A 26,386-nucleotide genomic window follows, 5' to 3' on the forward strand; every position below is an offset into this window, starting at 1 on the left:
TCCTTTCTATGGCATTGTCACTTTCCAAATAGTACTTTACACTTCAAGAAACAAATAATGTCAGAGTCTCACCAACTATGGAACCTCAGTGAGTGCTGTTGGACATTACTAATTAAAAATAAACTGAAAATAGAAATGCATTATCAGTATCATTCCATCACTTGATTACTAGTGAGATTAAACATTTTTTTCAGCTAATTTTAATTAGCTCTTTGAGTTTCTAAAAACCCGTTAAGCTGACATTGTTAAGACTTCTCGTGACATGAGTAACTAATGTCTGGGTGCTCATAAGTTTCCCTTCCCGAGTCTTTCCCTGCAGGCACTTAACACATTCATTAGTTGTGTTTCAAACTTTTGGCGAATCATTTAATATCCTAGCTCCATAATATTATCCAAGATATTTGCAAAACGACCCATGTTAGGTCTATAGAGACAAAGCCAAAAGGCAAGTTTCTCATAGGCTGGCAATCATGGAGAGCTCTGGATAAAGTAACATGAATTATGCAGCTTGCTAGTCTCTTGTCAGAGCCTTCAGTACCAGTCTTCTGTCTGTGGCTGTCAGGGAGATCAGCATGCTGGGGAAAACTTTAAGCTAAGTCGTATAGAAGGCAGCAGCAGAAATGTGTAGCAGTACCAGTAGCTATCATCCAAGGAAGAAAATTATTTCAGTGCCTTTGAGCAACTGGTTGGGGAACTTGATTACAAACTTGAGTTAAATTCTGTAGGCAGGATAGGGCTTATTTTGAACCAAGAACTCATGGAACCCTTGAAAGCATGGTATTCTCCCTTTGAAAAGAATTAATGGCAAAGTTTGTATCTTTTTCCCCCTTAAACATGTATTTTAATAATACGTTTCAAAATTTAGATGCTTGATTACTAATGGATTTTCCTTTTACTTAACCTAAATATGTATTGTAGCTTGGGAGTAGGATATGAAGGCGATCTACTAATAAATACCTAAAAATAGCAATATAATATGTTGCTTATATTTAAATTATTTGTTTTATGACTTTTAAAAAAATCATTTCATTAAAAAAATCACATGATACTTCATATTTCCTCTAGCTACACTTAGCTGGTTGGTTTATTTGGTTACTCAGCTTTGTTAGTAAAGGATTAGCACTATTTATTTTCATATTTCCATTGTAATATAACATCACACTTTAAAAAGCTTGCTGAGATAGAGCTTTGCATATGTAATGATAAGTAATGAAAAGTAGGCCATTGTAGAATGTTATTTTAGGGTGTGTTACACTTGTTTATTCTCCGCAACGTTTGTTTAACTATATAGAGATGTATTGCTTTTATTTATGCTGAATTTGTTTAACTGTGAAGCTGTGATTCTTTGCCTGTCTAAAACACCTGATGGTCTAAAAAAGAGCTGAACAGCCAATCGTGAGGCTGGAGAAAGGATAGGCAGGATTGGAAGGCAGAGAGGATAAATAGGAGAAATCTGGAGAGAAAAAAAGGAGCAAGGGAAGACAAGAGAAGGAGGACTCCAGGGACCAGTTGCCCAGACACCCAGCCAGCCACGGAGTAAGAGCGAAAGTAAAGATACACAGAGTAAGAAAAGGAAAAAGGCCAGAGGCAAAAGGTAGACAGGATAATTTAAGTGAAGAAAAGTTGGCTAGAAATAAGCTAAACTAAGGCCAGGCACTTATAAATAATATAAGCCTTGGTGTGTGATTTATTTGGGAGCTGAGTGGTGGGCCCCCAAAGACAAAGAATAAGAGCAAAGAATAAAAACACCTAACCAACCTTGGTAGGGCAATGGTGGGCTGCATATATAGTAATGATCCCACATGACACCACCTAATAATGTTGTAGCCATCTTACTCATGTAAGTGTAATTAACAGAATTCACTTGATGGAATCTCCCAGCAACACATTTCTCAGAATATATTCTAGTCATTAAGCAGGGCATAACTTCCTGTGACACTATCAACTCATTATGAATTCAGGAACAGATTTAAAGTCCTGGTAAGTCCTAATTCTTAATAGAGAACACACTATTCCTGTAGCATAATATTCTATGACTTTTCCAATTGTCCGAGGGCAAAGACATTCCTATAGTTGATAATTATTGCCTTCTCTTAGAAAAATAGCAAGGTTTATAAGCAAGGAAATATTAGTGGAGTAAGGGTACATTTTCAGATACTTTGTCAGAGACCTACATTGCTTCTGTCTTTGTCCTAAAAGTAATGATAATAACTCTAATATATTTTCCAAATGTAAGATATCTTCTAAAAACAAAGCAGTTCTATTCCAATATTTTTGCTTATTTGGAGTAGAATGATGTATAAACACAGTACATATGACATGATTAATACATAAATGGCCTTCATTATGGTCAATAGTACTGAATTAGACAGCAGTTCAGGGTTGTCCTATTTGTATCTAAAGGGTTAATGAAAAGTTGTATTCCAGCTCTTCCAGAGGAAGAGATTGGCAAGCTAAGTGCATAGGTTAACGGTAGAGGTGAATTAGATATGCTTACATTATGGTTGTTTTTACCTGGTACATTTTCAAGTTTGATCAGGGGTGACCAGCTTTATCAAATTCACAGTCTCTGTTTTTCACCGATTTGTTGTTACATGCATGTGTGTATAGAAAACAAAGCTTGAAAAAAATTCAAGTTTGTTGGTTAGCTAGCAAATTGAACTTCTCATTTCCATCATGGGATAGCAGGTAAATATGAGAACATCTAGAAAAGCTAGGAGTAAAAACAAATAAATAAGCCCAAAGTGCTAAATAAAATACAGAACACATAGCTAATTAAGTTTCAGATAAGTAAGGGATATATTTTTAGTGTGTCACATGAGATATATTAAAAATATTACTCTTTGTTTATCACAAATGGAAATTCAGGAAAATAGCCCTTGGTTTCACCCATTAAACCTGGAAACTCTCCTAGATACACTGAAATAACAAGGCAATAGAACATAAAACAAGGTGGTCAAGATCCAGAATATAAGACTCAGACAAGTTCTAGATTTCACGTATTGAGATTTAGATGAGGTTGTTAAGACTTCTAGACAAAGGCCTGTGAATGACCTCAGGAAGAAGAGAGCATTGTTATAAGTATTGAATCATTTCTGCAAGTATTCATTTATAAGACAGAGTCCTCAGTTAAGACTGACCAAACACATGCAGAGACAATGCAGTGTAAAAACAATACCAAGAAAATCAAAAGGCTGTATACTCAAGATGCACATGGGTTCCATGTATTGGAAAATATATAAAGAAATCAGGTAACAAACAAAAAAATTAACAATTCAAGAAATGGTCCTGGTACCTGGAAAGAGGGTTTTCAACGGGAGGAAAAATTGGATAATATCTCAAAAAATATTCATTGCCTCTAGGAACTAGAGAAATTCAAATAAAAACAACTTTGACATTTCATCTTATTCCAATCAGAATGGCAAAGATGAACAAAACAACTGGCGACAAATTCTGGAGGAGATGTGCAGAAAAGGGAACCCTACTTCATTGCTGGCTCAATTGTGAATAGGTATAGCCACTTTGAAAATAAGTGTGGAGAAGCCTGAAAGCTAAAACTAAATTTACTATACAACACATCTATATCACCTTTTAGCTTATACCCCAAAGACTCTATATCCTTGTTCAGCCATGTTTGTTGCTGCTCTATTCACAATAACTGGGAAATGGAAACAATCTAAAAGTCTATTAACTGACGGATGTATAATGAAAAATGTGGTTCATAAACACTATGGAGTACTATTCAATTGTAAAGGAAGATGAAACCTGCAGAAAAACAGACCAAGACAAATATCATGTGTTCTCTCTCCTGAGCTCCAAATATTCAAATGTGAGTAAAAAGGCTGCAGTAATTACAGAAACCAGGGAAGCAAGATGAGACCCACTCAGGTCAGGGAATAGCAACAAAAAAGGAAATAGCATGGTGCAAGTGATCAAAAGAGGCACCTGGCAAATATCAGAGGGTCTCTAATAAAGAAAAGGGTCTGACAACAAATACCACCTGTACCGATTGTACAAAGAAGTGAGTGGCTAGTCTCCTAGCTGAACAGCTATGCTCTTGCCTCCTGAGGCACATCCCATACCCCTCCGTTACCCATTGCAGCCCCACTAACTGGTCAACAGGTAAGACTCCTGTGGGTAGGCAGCTCCACTCCCCCATTGGACCCTGTAATCTACAAGTCCCACCCCACCCCACAAGCCCAACACCCACCATAGAGCACCAATAGGAGGCACCTATTGGATAAAGAGTGACCCCTAAAAGTGCAGACACCACCTACATCTGTTGGAGGAAGAGATAGACTGTGTAGACACCAGTGCAAGAATATGTTCAACTACATAAAGAGCAATATGGCAACAAACCTAGTGGTTCTACAATAGCAAGACCTGAATATTCCAATGCAGAAGCAGAAGAAAATGACCTTGAAACTAACTGTATGAAGATGATAGAGCCCCTTAAGGAAGAAATGAACAATTCTCTTAACAGAAATCGAGGAAAAGACAAACAAAAACTAGAAGAAATCAATAAATCCTTTAAAGAAAGCCAAGAAAGCCAAGAAAAAAACAATCAATCAGGTGAAGGAAACAGTTCAAGACATGAAAATTGAAATAGAGGCAATAAAGAAAACACAAACCAAGGGGATACTGGAAATAGAAAATCTGGGTAAGTGAACAGAAACTACAGAAGCAAGCATAACCAACAGAATGCAAGAAATGGAAGAGAGGATTCTTGCATTGAAGTTACAATAGAGGAAATAGAAATGTCAAAGAAAATGTTAAAGCCAACAAAGTTATAACACAAAACATCCAGGAAATCTGGGACACCATGAAAAGACCAAACCTAAGAATAATAGGGATAGGAAAAGGAGAAGAATACCAGCTCAAAGGCACAGAAAATATATTCAACAAAATCATAGAAGAAAGCATTCTTAATCTAAAGAAGGACAGGCTTTACATAAGAAGCTTACAGAATACCAAATAGACTAGACCAAAAAAAGTCCCCTTGCCATATAATAACCAAAACACTAAACATATGGAATAAAGCAAGAATATTAAGAGCTTCAGAGGAAAAAGACCAAGTAACACAAAGGAAGACCCATCAGAATAATACCTGACTTCTCAATGGAGACTATGAAAGCCTGAAGGTTCTGGACAGGCATTATGCAGACATTAAGAAACTGCAGATGCCAGCCCCATACTACTATACCCAACAAAGCTTTCAATCATCGTAGTCAGAGTAAAGAGAGTATACAAGATATTCCAGGACAAAACCAGATTTAAACAATACCTATCCATAAATCCAGCCCTACAGAAAGTACTAGAAGGAAAACTCCAAACCAAGGAAGTTAGCTACACCCATGAAAACACAGACAATAGATAATCACACATCACCAAATCCTAAAGAAGGGGCACACACACACATACACACACCAAAAAAATAACAGGAATTAACAATCATTGGTCTTTTTTTTTTTAATTCAACAAGCTAGTTCGTTTTTTTTTTTAGTATTTATTTATTTATTTATTTATTTATTTATTAAGTATACAATATTCTGTCTGTGTGTATGCCTGCAGGCCAGAAGAGGGCACCAGACCCCTCTACAGATGGCTGTGAGCCACCATGTGGTTGCTGGGAATTGAACTCGGGACCTTTGGAAGAGCAGGCAATGCTCTTAACCTCTGAGCCATCTCTCTAGCCCCCCATTGGTCTTTAATAGCCCTAAATATCAATGAACTTAAAGACACAGGCTAACAGAATGGATACAAAAACAGGAGCTGATCTGCTGCATACCAGAAACACACTTCAACTTCAAAGACAAAAATTATCTTAGAGAAAAGGGTTGGGAAAAGACTTTCCAATCAAATGGACCTAAGAAGCAAGCTTGTATAACTATCCTAATAGCTAACAAAATAGACTTCAAACTAAACTTAATCAAGAGAGATAAAGAAGGACATTTCATATTCATCACAGGAAAAATACATCAACATGAAATCTCAATTCTGAACATTTATGCCCCAAATACAAGGGCACCCACTTATGTAAAAGAAACATTACTAAAGCTTAAGTTGCACATCAAACCCCACACACTAATAGTGGGAAACTTTAACGGTTCACTCATACCAATGGACAGGATTGCCAGAAAGAAAATTAACAGAGAAATAAGGGAACTAACAGATGTTGTGACTCAGATGGTCTTAACAGACATCTATAGTTCCATCCAAACACAAAAGAACATACTCCTTCTCAGCACTTCATAGAACCTTCTCAAAAATTGACCATATACTCAGTCTCAAAGCAAATCTCAACAGACACAAGAAATTGGAATAAACCCCTTGCCTTATTGGATCACCATGGCTTAAAGTTAGAATTCGACAACACTACAAATTACAGAAAGCCTACAAACTCAAGGAAACTGAATAATGCTCAACTAATTATCATTGGGGCAAGGAAGAAATAAAAAAGAAATTAAAGACTTCCCAGAACTCAATGAAAATGAATGCACAACATACTCAAACTTATGAGACACTGAGAAAGCAATACATAGAGGAAAGTTCAAAGCACTAAATGTCTACATAAATAATTCTGAGAAATCTTACACTAGCAACTGAACAAGCACACCTGAATGCTCTTGAGCAAAAAGAAACAAACTCATCCAGGAGGAGTAGACAGCAGGAAATAATCAAATTGAAGGCTGAAATCAATAAAATAGAAACAAAGAGAACAATACAAAGAATCAGTGAAACAAAGAGTTGGTTCTTTGAGAAAATCAACAGGATAGACAAACTCTTATCTAAACCAACCAGAAGGCAGAGAGAGAATATCCAAATTAACAAAATAAGAAATGAAAAGGGGATACAACAACAGACAACGAGGAAATTCAGAGAATCACCAAGTCATACTTCAAAAACCAGTACTCCATAAAACTGGAAAATCTAAAATAAATGGACAACTTTTTGGATAAGTACCACATACCAAAATTAAATCAAGATCAGATAAACAATTTGAATAGACCTATAATCCCTAATGAAATATAAGCAGTCATTAAAAGTCTCCCAACCAAAAAATAAAATAGCCTAGGACCAGATGGTTTCAGTGCAGAATTCTACCAGAATTTCAAAGAAGAATTAATACCAATACTCCTCAAATTTTTCCACACAATAGAACAGAAGAAACACTTCCAAACTCTTTTTATGAGGCCACAGTTACCTGATACCCAAACCAAGCAAAGATGCAACAAAGAAAGAGAATTACAGATCAATCTCCCTCATGAACACTGATGCAAAATGTTCAATAAAATACTGGCAAACCAAATCCAAGAAAACATAAAAAAATCATCCACCATGATGATGTAACTTTCATCCCAGATGCAGAGATGGTTCAACATGAAAATCTGTCAATCTAATCCAATATATAAACAAACTGAAAGAAAAAAATACCCACATGATCATCTCATTAGATGCCAAAAAGCCTTTGACAAAATCCATCACCTCTTCATGATAAAGGTCTTGAAGAGGTTACAGATGCAAGAAACATACTCAAACATAATAAAGGCAATTTACAGCAAGCTGATAGCCAACATCAAATTAAATGGAGAGAAACTCAAAGCAGTTCCGCTAAAATCAGGGACAAGACAAGGCTTTCAACTCTCTTTTTATCTGTATAATATAGTACTTGTGGTTCTAGTTACAGCAATAAGGAAACAAAAGGAGATCAAGGAGATACAAATTGGAAAAGAAGTCAAATTTTTTGCAGATGATATGCTAGCATACATAAGTGATCCTAGATATTCTACCAGGGAATTCCTATCGCAGATAAACACCTTCAGTAATGTGGCGGGCAAAATTAACTGAAAAAAAAAATCATAGAACTCCTGTATACAAATGACTAATGGGCCAAGAAAGTAATCAGAGATACATACCTTTTACAATGGCCACAAATTATGAAATATAAAATATTTGGGAGTAAATATAACTAAACAAGTGAAAGACTTTGTTTGACAAGAACTTTACATCTTTGAAGAAAGAAATTGAAGAAGATATCAGAAAATGGAAAAATCTCCCATGCTCTTAGGATCAACATAATAAAAATGGCATACTTACCAAAAGCAATCTATGTATTACATGCAATTCTCATCAAAATTCTAACATAATTCTTCACAGACCTCAAAAGAACAATATACAACTTCATATGGGAAAACAAAACAAAACAAAACCAGGAAAGCTAAATTAATCCTGTACACTAAAGGAACTTCTGGAGGCATCACCATTCCTGACTTCAAACTCTACTACAGGGCTATAGTAATAAAAAAAAGCATGGTATTGGCATAAAAATAGACATATGGATCAATGGAATCAAATTGAAGACCATGACATTAATTCACACACCTATGAACACCTGATTCTTGACAAAGAAGCAAAAAATATATACAATATATACAATAGAAAGAACAAAGAACCTTCAGCAAATGGTGCTGGCATAATTGAATGTCAACATGTAGAAAGACGAAGATAGATGCATATCTATCACTGTGCATAAAATTCAAAGGCAAGTGGATCAAAGACCTCAACATAAAGCCAATTACACTGATGGAAGAGAAAAGGGTAAGAAGCCTTGAATGCATTGACACAGGAGACTACTTCCTAAATATAACACCACGCCAACTGAGATTAATAATTAAGAAATGGGACCTCCTGAAATTGAAAAACTTATGTAAGGCAAAGGGCATGATAAATAAGACAAAATGATAATCTATAGAATGGGAAAATATCTTCACCAACCCCACATCTGACAGAGGGCTGATCTCCAAAATATTTAAAGAACTCAAGAAACTAGACCTCAAAATACCAAATAATTCAACTAAAAATGGGGTACATATCTAAACAGAGAAAAACTGTCTAATATTAGTGATTCATAATCTGAATCCTGTATAGTCGTAGCAGGAACCAGAAGCGAGGTGAAAATGTGAAGTATCATCAACATGCTAGCGCCATGCATGGCCAGTTTTGCTGTAGAAAACATCTTGAGAAGATATGGTCGCAGTCATGAAGAAGCTACAGATAACTTGATCGAGCTAAGGCATTAAAGCCTAAAGAATGAGTGCTAATGGATCCTGAGTCCAGAGGTTTGTGAACATGAACCAAGACTTTCACTGGTATTGAAGGGGTATCTTGGGTGGACTTGCATGACTATTTTGCAACTGTCATGGAGATATCTGCTGAAATCATTGTAAGGTTTCTCACTAAACCTGCCTCTGCTTTCACATGGTACCTAAGTGGAGGCACCTTTCAGAGTGGAAGCCCTGCACCAGAACAGAAAGAGTACAGCTGTATTCTGCTCCAGCCACGTTTGCTGGACCACAGGAACGGTGACTGTACTCACACTCCACGAAGTACGAGCTGGCGTCGATCTTCCAAATGATCTGGCCTCTGTGAGAACCGTTGACTCCACGGTTCTTATAATCCAGAAAGTTTTCAGATGAGACTTCACCTACGGGTGCAGAAGGGGAAAGGAGAGCAGAGAGACACATCAGCTGGCAGCATATTCAGGAGCAGCAAAGAAAAGGCGCAAAGGATATGAATAGTAACACTTGGGACCACACAGAGAGCTGGTAGTGTTCTAACAACCACCAGAACGAAACATTTGCTTCCACCTAACAATCCTGGCAGATGAATTTACTTAGCTCTTAAACATCTCCATAAACAGAAAGTTACAACTATGGACAATCACTGCAACTAATCTTAAATCATTATTGTTTTGAATAGTTCTTAGTTGTATGAAATCTGTGAAAGTCTTCTTAAAATTTCTGAATTGATCCTTATTTGTGAATGAAGAGACAGAGAGTCGGTCTGATGTTGCTGCCATCCAGAGTCTAGCTCACTCTCCCTTTGTCTCTGTCTCTCATGGACCCTACTGTATATCATATTTTATTCATCCTGGCCCTTATAATACTTTCTATTTTTTAATGTACTAAACAGGATTACATGAGGCCATTTTCATAAGCTATATACTCTAAGTGTCCTCCCATCCACATCTTGTTATTTTCCACACCGCCCCTTGTACTAATTTTCTTCATTCCCCAGTTTGTTTGATTGTTTTTACTTTCATGATATATATAAAGGCTAGGACCCTCAACTGAGAGAAAACAGGAAGTGTTTGCCTCTCTGAAACTGGCTTAATCTGCTGCTTATTATCATTATGCCCGATTCTGTGTAAATGACATAGCTTCATCCTTCTTTACGGATAAAGAATATCTGATTGTGTTTGTAGACCACATTTTCTTAATCCGTTCCTCTGTTGTTGGACACCTAGGTTGGTTCTACAACTTTGCTATTGCTAATAAGTCTGGGATTAGTAAGCACTGGTGTGAAAGTACCTCTGTGATGTGTTTACTTGGACTCCACAGTGATAGACCTGTGCCATATGAAAGCTCTAGTTTTGTAAGGATGTTTTCTACTGATTCCTGTGTCTAGAGTAGTTTACATTCTATGCGCAGAGTAGTTTCCCATAGTCTGCAGTCTTGACAGTATTTGCTATTTGCTTTCTTGATGATTGCCATTCTTAATGAGTGAGGTGTAATCCCAATGCTTCTTGTATTTGCATTTTTCTGATGGCCAATCATTTCAAACCTCTTTCTTGGGAACTTGTACTTACTTAATCATTTAAGGACTGGTTTTTGCTTTCATTAGCCAGTTTATTATTTAGGTTATTTTGGATTTTGGTGTTTGGTTTTATCTTGAATTCTTTGTACACTATAGGACACCTACACATTGTTCTCTGGCATTCATGTGGGCTATGGCTCATACATTCTTATATACAGACACAGACTGAGACCTGGAAACACACACACATGCATGCGTGTATGCATGAACCCACACACAAATAAATAAATAAGCAAACATATAATTTTAAGATGTTACATTTTTAAACATTTGGAATATGAAATAAGGATAAAGGAATTTTATAAGTGTTTTCTAAATAACAGCATTTTTAATGGCTAGAGCTATCATTTATACCAATCAAATTACATGTCTTAACCTCAGCAAAAGAGACATAGGTATTATTGAGTCTTAACTATAGATATAGAGTAATAAACACTTCTCTTATTTGTGAAAGTCATATAGGCACAACTTAACCTATTTACTGGAAGTATCTTTTTTTTTTTTTTTTAACAAAACAACCTTTATGTTCTTGTGTTTGGACCAAATGATAAACTCCTGCCCACTATCTGACATGTAAAAATCATTCTCCAGTCCATGTTCATTTGGCCAGCAGCTTTTTTTTTTTAAATAAGGTACAACTAAAACAGAATTGAAGGATCAAGCTTAGATTTAATTAGGGTTATTTATCACAATTCATTTAGAAAATAAAGTAATTTGACAAAATAAATGAGGAGGAGATATATTGATTGCAAAGCAAAACAAAAACTAAACCAAGTCAAATAAATAAACAACCCCCTGAAACCCACCCCCCCTGAAAAGTACAATATCTTATTAATTACTCACATTAATTCTGCGAAAGAAATTGCAATTTTACATCCATTTTGGAATAACTTGAAATAAGTAACTTGAAGCTTATATTAAAATACCTGGGTGAGGCAATATACCTATCTACAGGCAGAGTATCATTCTAAACAATGTCTACTTATCATTGGAACCACATGACCCTCTCCATTCTATCTCCCAGAAGAATCTATTTTATTTATTATCTATTTATTGCTATTATCTATCTTATAATAGCCATTCTGTAAGTAAAAACAACTAAATGCTATAATGCTGTAACAGAAGCAATATTAATGCTTTTAACCCATTGCTAGGTTCCTATGGCCCTGGTTAAGGGCAACATGGGTAACTTGGTAACAGTGTCATTGAGGAGGTCACATTGCCTTCTGTGTACAGATTTCTTCACCTTCTTACAGAAGAGGAAAATGGCATTTGGCTAGAAAAGTCTGGAGGTCACACAATGCCAAAAAGCATCATAATTTTGGCTCTGCTTGGGCATTGCTCTGCCCTTCTGATGTAGAACAGCACATTCCTGATGCTGTTCAAAACACCAACCTATTTCCATGGTCAATGTAAACTCTAGGAGAGGCAACTTCATGGCTGTGGAGGCCTGCATTGCACCTCCTCACATGGAGACACAGGTCAGGTTAAACAAGCACTCCCACCCTTAACTTTCTAGGTCTAGTTCTATGACTTGAGCCTAGACAAGGCACCTCCACTCTGGAAGGTGAGTTACTAAAGACTCATGAATTACACACTTCTAAGATTCACAGATAATTTTGGATTTGGAAACTATATTTGAAGTATGATTCTATTTAAAGTATTACCATTCAATATTAAATAACATCGCTGTTATATTATGTAGCTGCTATGACAATAAAATTGTCAGATTAACTATCTAAAATGATGAGTTATGGTTATTTTGGCTCAGTCAAAATATGTCATGTTAACACCAAATCTTATTCATTCAAAGTTTTACGAAACTCAATGTGGCCAACAGTATCTTTCTTCTTCTAACACCCCTTTCTCTTCTCTGTGGGATGAGTTTCTAGCCACTTTCTTTACCACCTCCTTCGCTTTCCTGTTGACTTTCCCTCTTCCTTTATAATTGTCCCTTGCTCTGGTAGAGACCTTCTAATGCTTTTTTTCTTACACATAATCTGTAATTGACCTTATATACTGACAGAGTACTAAGTATTACAATTTGACAAACTCTAATATGGACCTATATGGTTGAGGTACAGAGGCAGGAGGCAGGAATTGAAGCACAGACCATAGATGAATGCTACTTAGTGACATGTGCTTACTCAGATTGGTTTTTTATACCACCCAGGATTACCTGCCCAGGGATAACATCACCCACAGTGGGTTGTACCCTTAGACCTCAACCATTAACCAAGAAAATGTCCCATAGGCACACACCCAGGACAATCTGATGAACACAATACCACAGTTGAGACTCCTTCTTCCCAGGTAGCTCTTATGTGTCAAGTGGGCTAAAAAAAACACATTTGTTCCCTCTGTGTTTCACATTCAGTAAGCTTCATACTGAGCCCATCGTCTTCTTTTTTAACAGACTCATCTTCCATTTTTGCCTTAACTTGAGAAATGGCATCAGCGTTCACAGACTGAGGGAAGACACTCCTATAAAGAGTTGGTTTAAAATTACATGCTTGTGTATGCACACAGGCAGCAAACAATTCCATCAAGAGATAAACCACATTCCCAGCTAAAGCAGAAGTAGGTGGGAGGAGGATTGTGGTGAAACTGAAGGTTCGGACTATTTAAAGGTAGCAGTGAACACTTAACTCTAGTTAATTAGATCCCTATTGGCTTTACAAAGTCTCCCCAATTGGGGTCTTTTGTCAAGACATCAAAAATAGGACTTCAAAGTGAAATATCTGCATGTTTAGTGTTGATAGTCAAATCTACAACAAAACACCATGGATTAAAAGTGCATGCTTGATGGGCTTTTGTTATTTTTTCAATCTCTATTACAGATAGTTATTTTAGTTAGTTATTTTATTTGAAAACTTAATTTTAAAGCTTATTAAATTTTTCTGGTCAGAAGTCAAATTTATCTAGTAACTACTACTTGTTTAAAACCACCAAAATGTATATTGCCATTTCTGTCGTACACACACACACTATATATTACACTATATAGACCTTCAAGAGAGCGAAAATATTTTTCTGACTAATGGCTTCCTGACTAATTAGTGGGGCAAAATATTTATCAGAACTAATATATTATTAAACTAATATTTATCAGACTAATCATTTCCTGACTAATTAGTCAGATATATATTTTGTCAGAAATATTGATGAGCCGGGTTATGAATTGCTCATCACACACATCGTTTCCTAGTATAGCCAGCAGTATTAAACCTGGTGGTGTGTGTGGAATGTGTGAGAGCAAACTGTAGAGGCAGAAAGTTTGGAGGGTCTGTTAACATTTGGAGCACCCCCAAATTATACACTGGTCTGTGGATTATCATGTCAATTTGCTCCACACTGATTCAATCATATGAAATAGAGGAAATACCTATTTTTATGTAATTTATTATATTTTCATGTTTGTTATGTTTATTTTTAGAACAGTTGATAATTTTATTAAATAGTTGCCACAATATCCAATATATAAGAATGGTTTGATTTGTTTGAACATATTTGAGGAAATTTACACACAAAAAACTCTTCTCAGTTTCTTTCAGTTATGGAACTTTTGTATTCTGAATAATAAGTAAGGCAACTTTCTCCATATGACCGAATATACAATTCCATCATGTGTTTTGAATATAAAGTTGGGATGCTGAAGGAGCTGAAGAAAAGATTGTTGGGAGAAAAATGTTGAAATTACTTGTTCAGAGGTAAGAGTCCATTGGCTGGGCACAGTGGGTACCCTACAGACATGAGGATTTAAAGTGGGTTTTGGCTGTTCACTTAGGAACAGGAGGAGGAGTTCCTCGAGCTGCAAATAATATTTATTTTTAATCATGTTTTCCCCTGGCAGTTCATGATTTTCTCCTACTAAAAAGAGATGTAATAGTAGTTTTATTGTATTTCTTTAAAAAGCAAGCACTGGGAGTCCCTGGCATGTTTGACTATAGTATAACTGCTGATTGTGCATTTTAATCCTACTATGGAGCAAGAGAAGGAGAAATATTTTCCCCCATGGAAGAGCATACCTATTGGTTGTCCAATACTAAACTATCAGTCCTGAAAACATCCATTTAAGTAACATTACACAGACTGAGAAGGTTGTATTCAGAAATACATATATATATATTTATATACATATATATATAATGTGTCACCCTCTGCCTGCCCAGGTGAGTCGGTAGCTTCAATGAGTAGAGTCATGTGTGCAAAGTACTCACCAATAAGGTACATGCCAATCCAGTCTCCGGCATCCACTTCTTCCTTGATGTCCCAGTGAATCACCAAATCCTGGGAGTGCCCTATAGAATAGTAAGAGCTGCTGACCATGAGCGTAGAGCGGCTGTCTGAAGTGACCAGGTCAGTATCACTGGTAGAACGAGGGATGGTGATGCCATCATGCGCGCCATTTCTGATGTCTATGTTGTGGAATTGGTCTGGGTTATAGCTGTAGCGGAGGGGCTCTTTACACCGGCGTCGGCTCTGGGAATTTCTAGACGGAGACGCCATGGCAGCCAGGCCTAAAAACCTGTTCTGGTACAGATTCTGTAGAAGAAAGGAGATATTGGACAGGGTCACCAGAAACCAGCAACTCTTGTCACGTCCTGATAGACATCAAAAGATCTGTTGAAGGAAATCAACTCCGAGAGAACTACCCTTCGGAGGAATGTGACTTTGTATGACATACAACATCTTTTTCAGGCCAAGGGCCTTCCCTCTGCATTCACAGAGGAACAAGAACAACGACGCAAGGCGACTCTCTGTTCACGCCCTCCTGGAACCTCGCCTGCCCCAGTCCCTTCAGTCTAAATTGATCCTAGAAGGAGTGGCCTGCAGGGTTCCCAAAGATGCGCCACTTCCTGAGTTCTCGAACATCGTTCAACTGATTTGATTTTTAAAATCCCTTTTAGGATAAATTATGATTAGTCATTCTTGGCATATCCAATTTCCTCACACAGTCCAGAATGGTTCCTGCTGGATGAGGTAGTCATTCTCCTTTTTTTATTTTTTTTTTTTTACACCTTGACTCTATGTTTCTGGGCCCTCTGAAATGTTTATTCAAGATTTCTTATTTTAGTAATTCTTGAACATCATAGTTGTTGATCAGATCTAATCTCAGAGGGCTATTTTCATTCAGCTGTTACTGTAGAAAACACTGCAGTTGCTTTTTCTTTGTTAGTGGTTAAAATTAGCTGACCTGGAAGGTTGCCATCACACAGAACTTGAGCGGGAGTCACTTTTGAAACAAACAAGGGTGACTCCGACTTCACTGATGAATACTAAGATTGGATTAGCATGCACATTTTGGGGATTTTGGCTTTAAAAGATCCATGTTCTGCGACCAATATTATTTTTGTTTTCACAAAAGAGAAAGGTCCAGCAAAAGCATTGCCTCATGCTATTAAGACTCCAGGGACTGTACGTTATTATACTGATTAAGTGAGAGCTGATGCTATTTTGTCTTCCAACCATAAAGACCAGACCCTAGTGCCATTCTACCATTTAAATTATATGGATCTTAAGTTTACACACTCCATTTAAATGCTCCAATAACATCATCTAATATGGAGATTGAAACTACATGGATTTAAATGAACATCCGAATGTGTACTTATGAGTTAGACCAAACAATAATCACAGACAATACAGCTACTATTGGCTTTCCAGCTGTGTTATCTCTTGACCACTAGCCTGATAACACTTCACATGACCCCATAGTACTGAAAATTAAATTCATCCTATTCATGACCCTCCAGATTTCCACAGAGAATTAAAATTATAGGCATGTGTATCAATTTTTCAGGACCGAGGCTTTTTTATAAGGTTCGATATTGGGGAGGATATTTTTGTTGAGGAAGCTTAGGGTTTTATGTTTCTTGCTTGATTTTGTAACCATTTTCTTCTTTTCATATGTGTGTCTGCATACATATTGCATGTACATACATGTCTGCATGTATCTGACTGCATTTGTGATCAGGTGTGTGCATATGTGTGCATGCACGGATGCGGAGGCGGAGTGCTTGTGTTGGTAATCTTCCTGGATCACTCTTCCACTTTACTCATATCAGGGTCTATCAATCAAACCCAGAGCTTGCCAATATGACCAGTTTGCTCCAAGATTGCCTAGCTTTGCCTTCAGAACTTGAAATATAAGTAAGCCATGTTAGGTGCTTTCTGAAGATTTGAACTCTGGTCCTCTTTCTTGCGTGGCAACCATGGTAGCTGCTGAACAACCTCTTCAGACCAGAGAAGGTTATGTGTGTTTATTTTGATTAATTAGTTAATTAATTTTTACTGCAGACACTAGGGGTCAGTTATATTTCTGACAGGAAGACAGATGAAGAAAGGGACTGTAGATGATTAAAATGAAAAATTCTGTCTTCTTCACCCTCCTGACATAGAAAAACACCTGGTGGGCTTCTTCCTTTTCCCAGAAGTGCCCTCTTCTGGCTGACCTGTCCAGCCTGGTCACACATATTCAAGGCTAGTTTTGAACTCGGCCACCTGAAACTGTGTGCTTATCAGCTCCCCTTTCTTTGTTTACATGAACCTGTCCAAAATTAGGGGAGGAGGCACCGTCCCAAACCAACAAAATCATCAAAAATCTGCAGGCCTCCTGGAGAAAAATGGATTTCAGTTTTAAGTCCCCTCCCTGCTCTTCCAGTAGTCTTCCTCTACATGTCATGTGTGTGTCTGTGTCTCTCTGTGTGTGCATGTGTGTGTGTGTGTGTGTACGTGTCATAAGGTTTGTTAATGTGTTGTCAGCTGTGTGAGATTTTCCCGCCGTTTCATTCTTTACCTGGCAGAGAAAATAAACCAGATCAAGAGTACTACTAGATGGTAACATTTTCACAGGAATGCCAAGCAGGCCTTCCAAAGAGTTTAAGTGTTTCTCTTTTGTTATAGATATAAACTCTGCTAATATTTTACAGAATTCTTTGAAGGATCAGCATTTCTCTTGCAACTGTCAAATTACACCAGTAATAGTGGTTTACATGGCAAGAACAAAGACATGGATAGAAACATTAACAAAGTGAGGTCTTTGCTGGTTAATACCTAGTGGCAATATGGCGTTTGCCTGTAGTAAGAGAAACCACCTAAAGATGGTTCTAGAAGACTCTACTCTCCCACCCACTCACTCAGGCTTTTCCATCATCCAGTGTGGATTTAGTGCTATATATGGCAATCCCATAGTGTTATAAACATGGGAGGCCATAAAAGTGGCTTTTGGTACTAATTTATTCACACTGCAGACAGGATGTACACCACTTTAGGGGTAAACATTAGCTCAAAATCTGCTATATTATCCCTTTGCATCGTCTTCCATTTTCAAGGGGGTGAGTGGGCTTCCTAGTCAGGGATGCCGGTCTCCAGCAAACACTCCTATCATCACAGTGTTAGTTGGCTTGTCATACTGCCCTGTCCTGTACAGCTCTAGCCTCTTTATAGCTCCTATACCTGGTGTAATAACCACTTTGTGCTTATTTTAGCCTTTAAAATTTTAGTTAAAATTTTACTTTAATCAAAATATCTTTTCTTGTGACAGAAATGGCTTATTATGCCTTATAAAGTTAAAATTCAGAAAAGGAATAGAGAGATAATTAGTTGTATATGAAAGAGGCTAAACATAAAACTGTATTTCATCATGTCTTAAATAGGTGTTTTTTTTATTAGAGATTCACAATAATTGATTCATTTTAGTTGCAATTTCCAGTTTTATGGACCTGTAGTTGGCAGAATCCTGTGAGTTGACTGTATATAAGGCTATTATTTGACATATATGACTTCTGCTTCACCTAGTTCTACTCTTTTAAATACCGTTCACTTCACCAGGTTAGCCTCTCAAACCTTGGTTTGTGATAAAGGCACTGTAAGAGTTACTTCTTGACTGCAGTATATGAATAGCACTGACGAGCTAACATGGGATTCGTTTGTGATCAGGCTTTTCCGAGCTATTCACAACTGTTCCCAGAATACTATAGACTGACAGGGCTGAAAGAAGCAACACAATCGTCATTCATTTCTAATGTGTGGGGAACAGATGGAGATCTACCCTGTTTTGAGATAGCCATGGATAAAGACCACATACTGCCTGAAGCATTATGCCACTGTCTGACAACCCTGGACTTCTGCCTAATCTCTATGGAAACATATCCTCTGACACGTGAGCTTTTGCTTTACTTTCTGAGGAGGGAAAGCCTGATCTCTGAATAAGCAAGAATCAGGCAGAACTAAATTGCTCCTAGACTTTTCTCCATTGTACCAAAGAATTCATTTTTGTTGATAAGCAAAATCAAACACTAACAAGATTATAAGAATATATTAGTTTTCCAACCATTAGATAGTTGCCAGTTTGGTACTAGGTTAAACACACATTTTTAATTGACTCTTGACAAAACAGAACTGATAAAAATAATCTAAATATATTTCGGATTGTTTAGATTTTTGCTTACTATTATTTACCACACTTGATGTAGTAATTGCATCAGTCAAAACAAAATTTTCTGAAAGGAGATGGGAAATTAAAGCAGAAATGCCTGCCATCTAGAGAGAGCTTATTATGTGTCAATATTTTTAACAAGAGGCTCCACTCTTGTAGGTTTCTGAGAATCAAAAATAGATTCTCAGTTTTTGGAACATTAGGCTGTGAGTTAATGCCATCTCAAGTGGAAAAAATAGTAGAACAAAACACAGAGAAAAAAATTAAATTTAAAATGTCTCTAAAATATTAAAAATCGTAAGAGGAAAAGAAATAATGAAAGAAACATCATTGACGTTTACAAGATGAAATTACTCAGTTGTGGGAAAGAGAAAGACAGGATTTTTATTTTTAAAGCGGAGGCCATCTTACCCAAGGAGACTCCTGGAACATTTGCATACTATGCCCACTATTGGTCATGCCTCTGGGGGTTGGAGGTGGTTATGAAAACTTAAAATCAAAAGCACAACTTGCTTTTTTCTATCACGGAATTCAGAAAATTCAAACAAAAGAAATGTACATAATGTCTGAGTAAGATGAAAGAAGAATCAGAATAAGCAAAAGCAAATAAATAAATAAAATAAAAAAAGCTTCTATTCCAAGAGGAGAGAAGGCTGAAGCCCCACCAGAACTAACAAAGTTGTAACTGGGCACTTGAAGGTGCAAAGAAGATGGGCACAGAGAAAAGAAGCCAAGCTTTAACCACATGGGTCTCTGTTAGAAGAGAGAAAGCAAATGTCTCCCACAAAAGGTAGCCCAGATGGCTGAAAAGAGACTGACTGGCAGCCCTACCCATCACACAGGCAAACCTCACCAGGCTCAAATGCACTTGCAGCTTTTGATAAGACAGAGTTACATTTTATCTCTTCAGGTATAAGAGAAAAATGTCATCTTAAAGGAAAACATATTTTTGAAATGGAGCAATACTAGGGACCTGAGAACAACTACAAAATAGGTAGCCTGATATAATTCCTCTCCATTCCCAAGGCAAGAGGCAGCCTTGGCAGGATTTTGTACAGTGGGGAAAAGGAGGGGTAAAGCAAAACACAAGCAGCAGGTGGCTTAGCTCAAGCATGGGGCATGGGGTGTAAGGGAAAAGGCATCTTAAGCTATTGGCCAAACAGTATTGCAAATAATATGGTTTCTGTGTGATTATTTCTGGGCTGAGCAGCCAGGAACTAACAAGCAGGCTCACACAACAGATGGGTTTTATTTTATTGTTCCCATTTATTGGTCTAATTTTGTTTATTCATTCTTTACATCATTGAGTAAATGTTTGCCTTCCCTCCTTTCTCTCTTTCTCTTTTATAATTCTTTGTTATTTTCTTTCCATCTATAAAATTCTTTCCCCCTTCTTATTCTTTTAATTCTTCTTGTCCTTTTCTTTGCCCCCATTCACTTACTATTTTCATGCTCACTATAATTTTTATATAATTTTTATACATATTTATTTATGTGTGTCTGTGTGAATGTATGCCACCTATGAGTGGTTGCCCACAGAGGACAGAAAAGAGTGTTAGACCTGGAGCTAGACTTCCAGGTGGTTGGGAGCTGCCCTACTTGGGTGTTAGTAACCAAACATGGATTTTCTGGAAGAGTAGCAAGTGCTCTTAAACACTGGAATAATCTCTCTAGTCCCTACTCTAGATGATTTCAACATTGTAGCATATTCTACATAGTTTTTCCATTTTTTGGCTTATCATCATTGGTGATGATATAAGTAATTTTAAGTTTACTTTTATGTCTTGAATGGTTTGGTGTTATTGATGTCATGATAGTTTATTTTCTCCACACTGGGTGACACTGGGTAAAGAGCTCTCAAGAAGCAGCTGCTCTCTAGCGATACCCGCAAATCAACTAGAAGAGGTGTCCAAACCAATAGATACAAAAATTGTATCACACAACTACAAGAACTATAAAAAACTAGACAACTTGACTATTTCAAAAGATGATAGCACTTCAGATATCCTTAAGGACATGGAAATTCATAGAAGGTCAGCTAAAGAGTTCAAAAGTTTGCTAATAAAAATGATTCTAAAGAGGATACAAAGAAACAAAGGAATCCATGTCTAGGAGAAGAAAGTTAACGAGCAATATAAAGGGAAAAAAAGCCATCACAGTATGTGAGAAAATCAGAAATATATATGAAAATATAGATGAAATTCAGCAAAGAAATTTATAATTAAGATAAGAAAAAATAGGCATTATAGGTAATAAGCTCAATAAATCAAACGAAAGCAAAGTGGAAAGCATAATAAATAGATTTGACCAAGCACAAGAGGGACTATGAGAGATGGAGAAGAAAGTTTAAAAATATACTCATTTAAACATCAACAAGGAAAAAATAATAAATTAATGTGACCATAACATCTATGAATCCTGGGATATGGCCAAAAGACCAAATTTAGGAATTTATGGGCTGGAAGAAGGAGCTGAGGTAAGGAATAGCACAAGGAATCTATTTAATGAAACAAACAACCGCAAATTCACCAACTCAGGAAGAAAAGGAAAATACAAATGCAGGAACCATTTAGATCACTGGTCTAGCCAGAGAAAACTCTCCATGGCAATATTATAGTCAAAATATCAAAACTAAAAGCAAACAAAAGCATCAAATACTAAAAGCTAAATACTAAATGCTAAAAGGAAGATGTACCAGAATAACATCTGCAACCCCAAAAGCAGTGAGGCATGACACGCTATGTCTCAAGCCTTGAAACTAAACAATTTTCATCCAAGATTGGTACTTCAGGTGAATATATCCTAAAAAATGAGGCAAGGGCACTCATTCTTGTGTCTCTTGTTTGATATAAACTGAAAACAGATTACTGACATACATCAAAAAGATTATCCACCATGACCGAATTGTCCTGGAGATGCTGAGATGGTTCAACAAACAGAAGTCAATAAATGTATAATAAAATGCATAAATGAACTTAAATAAAAAATCATATACTTACTAAAAATAATATAAAAATAATATGGCACCAGCACAGAAACAGACATGTGGAGCAATGGACCATAACCAAAGTTTCAAACATGGGTAAATGTAATTACAGCCATCTGATCTTCAACAAAGGCGCCAAATCATATATTGGAGAAAAAGAAATAGCATCTTCAACAAATGATGCATAAAAAACTAGATGATCACATGTAGAAGAATGAAATTATCAGAAGCTTACTCAAAACCATCTTATATCAAAGAATGAAGTAACTTTTTCAAAAATGAAAGGAATATGCAGGAATTTGGTTATTAAGTCTACAGACTGAAAAAACAGAAGAAGAATCTAAGGTCAACAGCACAGACAAGATCTTCAACAGGCTTACAGAAGAAAACTTCCTTCAACTAAGGAAAGTTTAGTTGAAGCCCATAGAACGCCAAGTAACTTTAATGAGAGAAGAAACTTCCTACATTATATTACAGTTAAATCATTAAATACACAGAACAAAGAGAGGTATTGAAAGTAGCAACAGAAAAACCATAAGTCACATTGAAAGTTAAGTCTGTCAAAATAACAGTTGATTTCTCAATGGAAACTTTAAAAGCCAGAAGATTCTGGAGCAATGTACTCCAAGTTCTAAAGGTAACATATTCTAACTCAGACTAGTTTACCCCCCAAAACTACCTGCCATAGTTGAAGAAGAAGAGAAGAGCCTTTCATCACACACACACAATTTAGTGGACAGTAACTCTTTATATATATGTATATATATATATATATATATAATCTTACAACTATTGAAACACAAATAGAACTAAAACAAAAACAGCAAAAGGGAGAGAGAAAGGGGACAATTAACATATCCCTTTCAATAATAACTTGACATATTAATATACTCAAATTCTCAACCCAAAGATAAATGTTAGGTGAATGGATTAAAAGACAAAATATACTTCTTTTGCTGTCTAAAATAAATTAATCATTCTAAGAAAGTGGGACCAGGTAGAAAGCTAGGGCCACTATTCTAATATCTGAAGAAATATAATCCAACCTAAAATTAATCTGAAGACATAAAGAAAAACACCTTATTCTTTTTTCCATTTATTATTTAAATTATTTTCATTTTACATACCAGCTCCACTTCTCCTTCCTCCCTTACACTCCACCTTCCCCAACCCCTCTCCATCCACTCCTCAGCCAGTAAGGCCTCCCTTAGGGAGTCAACAAAGTCTGGTATACCAAATTGAGGCAGGACTAAACCCCTCTCCCTGTAGTAAGACTGAGCAAGGTACCTCATCATAGGGAATGGGTTTCAAAAGCCAGTTCATGCACCCAAGATAAGTCCTGGTCCCACTGTCAGTCCCCCCGCCCCAGCAGATCAAGTCACACACTGTTACCCACATTCAGAGAGATTAGTTTGGGTCCATGCAGGATCCCCAGGTGTCAGTCCAGAGTCTGTGAGTTCCCATTAGTTCGGGTCAGCTTTCTCTGTGGTTTTCTCAATCACGATATTGACACACTCCTACTTTACTCTTATGATCCCTCATCCCTTTCTTCAGTTAAGCTTCAGTAGCTCAGCCCGGTGCTTGGCTGTGAATCACTGCATCTGCTTCTATAAGTTACTGGATGAAGGCTCTATGATAACAATTAGGGTAGTCACTAATTTGATTATAGGGGAAGGCCAGTACAGGCACCCTCTCCACTATTGCTAGGAATTTTAGCTGAGGTCATCCTTGTGGATTCCTGGGATTTTCCCTACCACCTGTTTTTTTTTTTTTTCCAAACCCTGTAATGACTCCCTCCATCAAGAAATCTCTTTCATTGTTCCTCTTCTTCATCCCTCCCCCAACTTGGCTGTCTTGAGCTCTCTTGTTCTCATTTCCCATCCCCTCTCTTCTATTCTCCTTCCCTGTTTACCCAGGAGCTCTTCACTATTTTCTCTTCCTGGGAACCTCCATGTGTGTCCCTCTTAGGGTCTTCCTTTTTTACCTAGCTTCTCTGGAGTTATAGATTGAAGCCTGGTTATCCTTTTCTTTACATCTAATATCCACTTAGGAGTGAAGACACATTGTGTATGTCTACAAAAGACACATTATTCTAATCAAGTTAATGACAAACTAAAAATAGACTCCGATGTAAAAAAAGTGTTCAGCAATTTATATCATACTCAGTTTCGTAAAAGGAATATTGATAAACTCTAAGACAGTTTTCTATAGATGAAGCCCCTGAGAGGCTGTTCTGGTGCTGTAGATGACCTTACACCATGCATGTGATAGTAGCGCTAATTGGATCCAGTGGGTTAAAGAAAGAGTTTATGAAGTTAAGAAGGAAATGTAGCGAGAAGAGGTATGGGTGTAGGAGGGAGTTGGGTTAGATTTCATCAAAACTTATTGTATTACTCATGCATGAAATTCTCAAAAATAATTTTAAACTATTTTTTCATTAAATAGTGAAAAATTTCAAACAACAAAAACAACTTGGGGAAGAAAGGTTTTATTTTTTTCTTACAGTTCCAGAGAGATGATTGGCAGAGAAGCCATGGCAGCAGGAGAGGAAGCGCCCACTCACGTCGCAGCTCTACTCAGGAAGCAGAGCGATGAGTGCATGAATCACCTCAGCTCTTCTCTCTACTTACACAGTGTAGGATTCCAACCAGGGAGTAGTGCTGCCTACAGTAGGTGGGTCTCCCTACCTCTATTAATCTAATCAATAGAATCCCCTCCAGGGGGTCCACCTCACAGTTATTTTAGAATCTGTCAAGTTGACAACATCACTGCTAACCCAAGATATTTCAGTACCCGCTAAAGGCCCAGAAAGCATAAGTCAGATCTAGGCAAGTACAAGGCAGAGAAAAGGGGTGTTTCTAGAAAGAAGTAGTTTCCAAGGCTCTGATGTGCACCCTGGAGAACCCTTTTGAGAGATGCCAGGAACTACCATAGAATGGTTCATTTCTAAATAGATTCATTGTTTTGCTTTCTCCGCAGCAGATCACACATGGAATCAGTTCTCAATCTAGAATGGTGCAAAGGGGCCTAAACTTGAATCAAAATGAACAAAAGTGTTGCATAAGTTGTCTCCTTGAGAATTTGGTAACTGAGCCTGTTGAGACACAATGACTATAGACAGGTTAACAGGGGAAAAGAGGAAGATAAACTTTGTATGTTCCAAATCCACGAAAACTCCACAAAGCAGCCTTAAATCTACTCTACTCATAAAGGAAAGTTCTTAGCTGTGCCTGGACTTCTCCAGACATCACAGGTTCAATCATCTGAGGCTGGACCTCTGCTAAGAATCAATATATAGCTGCATAGAGGAGACCAAGGTGGGATTGAGTCACTAAGGTACCAGCAAGGAATATGGTCTGCTTCTTCTTGGCATTACATAATGTTTCTTCAAGTCTGGAAGGAGATAATTTTAAAGTCATTTGCCCTGGGGACTTTGTAAGGGTCTCAAAGGTTGAGTAATTCATTTTTCTTTCCCCCAAAAGTGCTATTTAAGACATATCCTCATTCCCACTATCCTTCCTCCCTAGGTCCTAGGGGAACAAATGGTTGTGGCCCTATTGTCATTGTCTTGATGGTTTTCCCTGCTGGCCAACCGTGTTGATGCATATGTGGCCTTTGAAGAGAGTTAATGGACACAGTGAAGGAAGTAGAGCACCCAAGTTCCTGGGGATGTGGCCCCATGCTGCCTTTACGAAACTCTGCAGCATTTAGTAAAATAAGGGGCACTGAGAACCTTCCATTCAATGTACAGAAGCCATCTCCTAAGGGCTTAAAGGTTAGATAATGCAGCAGAATAAAGCCGTTTCTAATTTAAGAAAGCAAACTTGCGCACTCAGAGATTCTCTTTATGTCTGCAAAGCACTTTAAGGTACCCAATGTCAAAGACCGAGATCTAAAATTAAGTGCAGAACGGAGCATCGGGCACCATTTGATACAAACATCATGGTTTTGCATTATATAGGAGCTAAGCTAAACACAAGGCTGTCATAATCCCTCTGGAAAATTCTGCTTCACATACATAACATCAGAAAGTATCCAGAACGCTCTGAGGTCCGTGTGAGGAGAATGCCACAAGAGCCACCTACCTATCTCTGTCTCCATTCCTCCTTCCTGTTCATACCTTCCCATTTGGTGACATTTGTCCCCTAGGTTCCCTTTCAGGGTCACACCTTTGTGTATTTCTCACTGGGGAATTTCACGTGTTAAAGCATAAGATAAAACTGGCCTGTATTCTACTCCAATGAGGTAAGCCTGGCGCTTAACTGATCTGAACTTCAGTTCTTCTATCTTCTCTTCGGCCTCTT

At 37.3% G+C, this 26,386-nt stretch overlaps 1 protein-coding gene across 6 annotated transcripts in view; it reads right to left on the reverse strand.

The window, feature by feature from the left end:
* Positions 1-26,386, reverse strand: part of Hecw1 (HECT, C2 and WW domain containing E3 ubiquitin protein ligase 1) — a 247,825-nt gene that overhangs the window by 103,503 nt on the left and 117,936 nt on the right. For all 6 annotated transcript variants that reach the window (XM_057787420.1, XM_057787418.1, XM_057787419.1 and 3 more), the window contains 2 exons: positions 14,877-15,201; positions 9,377-9,484 (listed from right to left, as the gene is read on the reverse strand). In XM_057787420.1, coding sequence (XP_057643403.1) covers positions 9,377-9,484; positions 14,877-15,201 — 433 coding nt within the window. The remainder of the gene's footprint in view (positions 1-9,376; positions 9,485-14,876; positions 15,202-26,386) is intronic.

This window comes from Chionomys nivalis, chromosome 13, assembly GCF_950005125.1.
Source record: "Chionomys nivalis chromosome 13, mChiNiv1.1, whole genome shotgun sequence".
In the NCBI taxonomy this organism is placed as follows: domain Eukaryota; kingdom Metazoa; phylum Chordata; class Mammalia; order Rodentia; family Cricetidae; genus Chionomys; species Chionomys nivalis.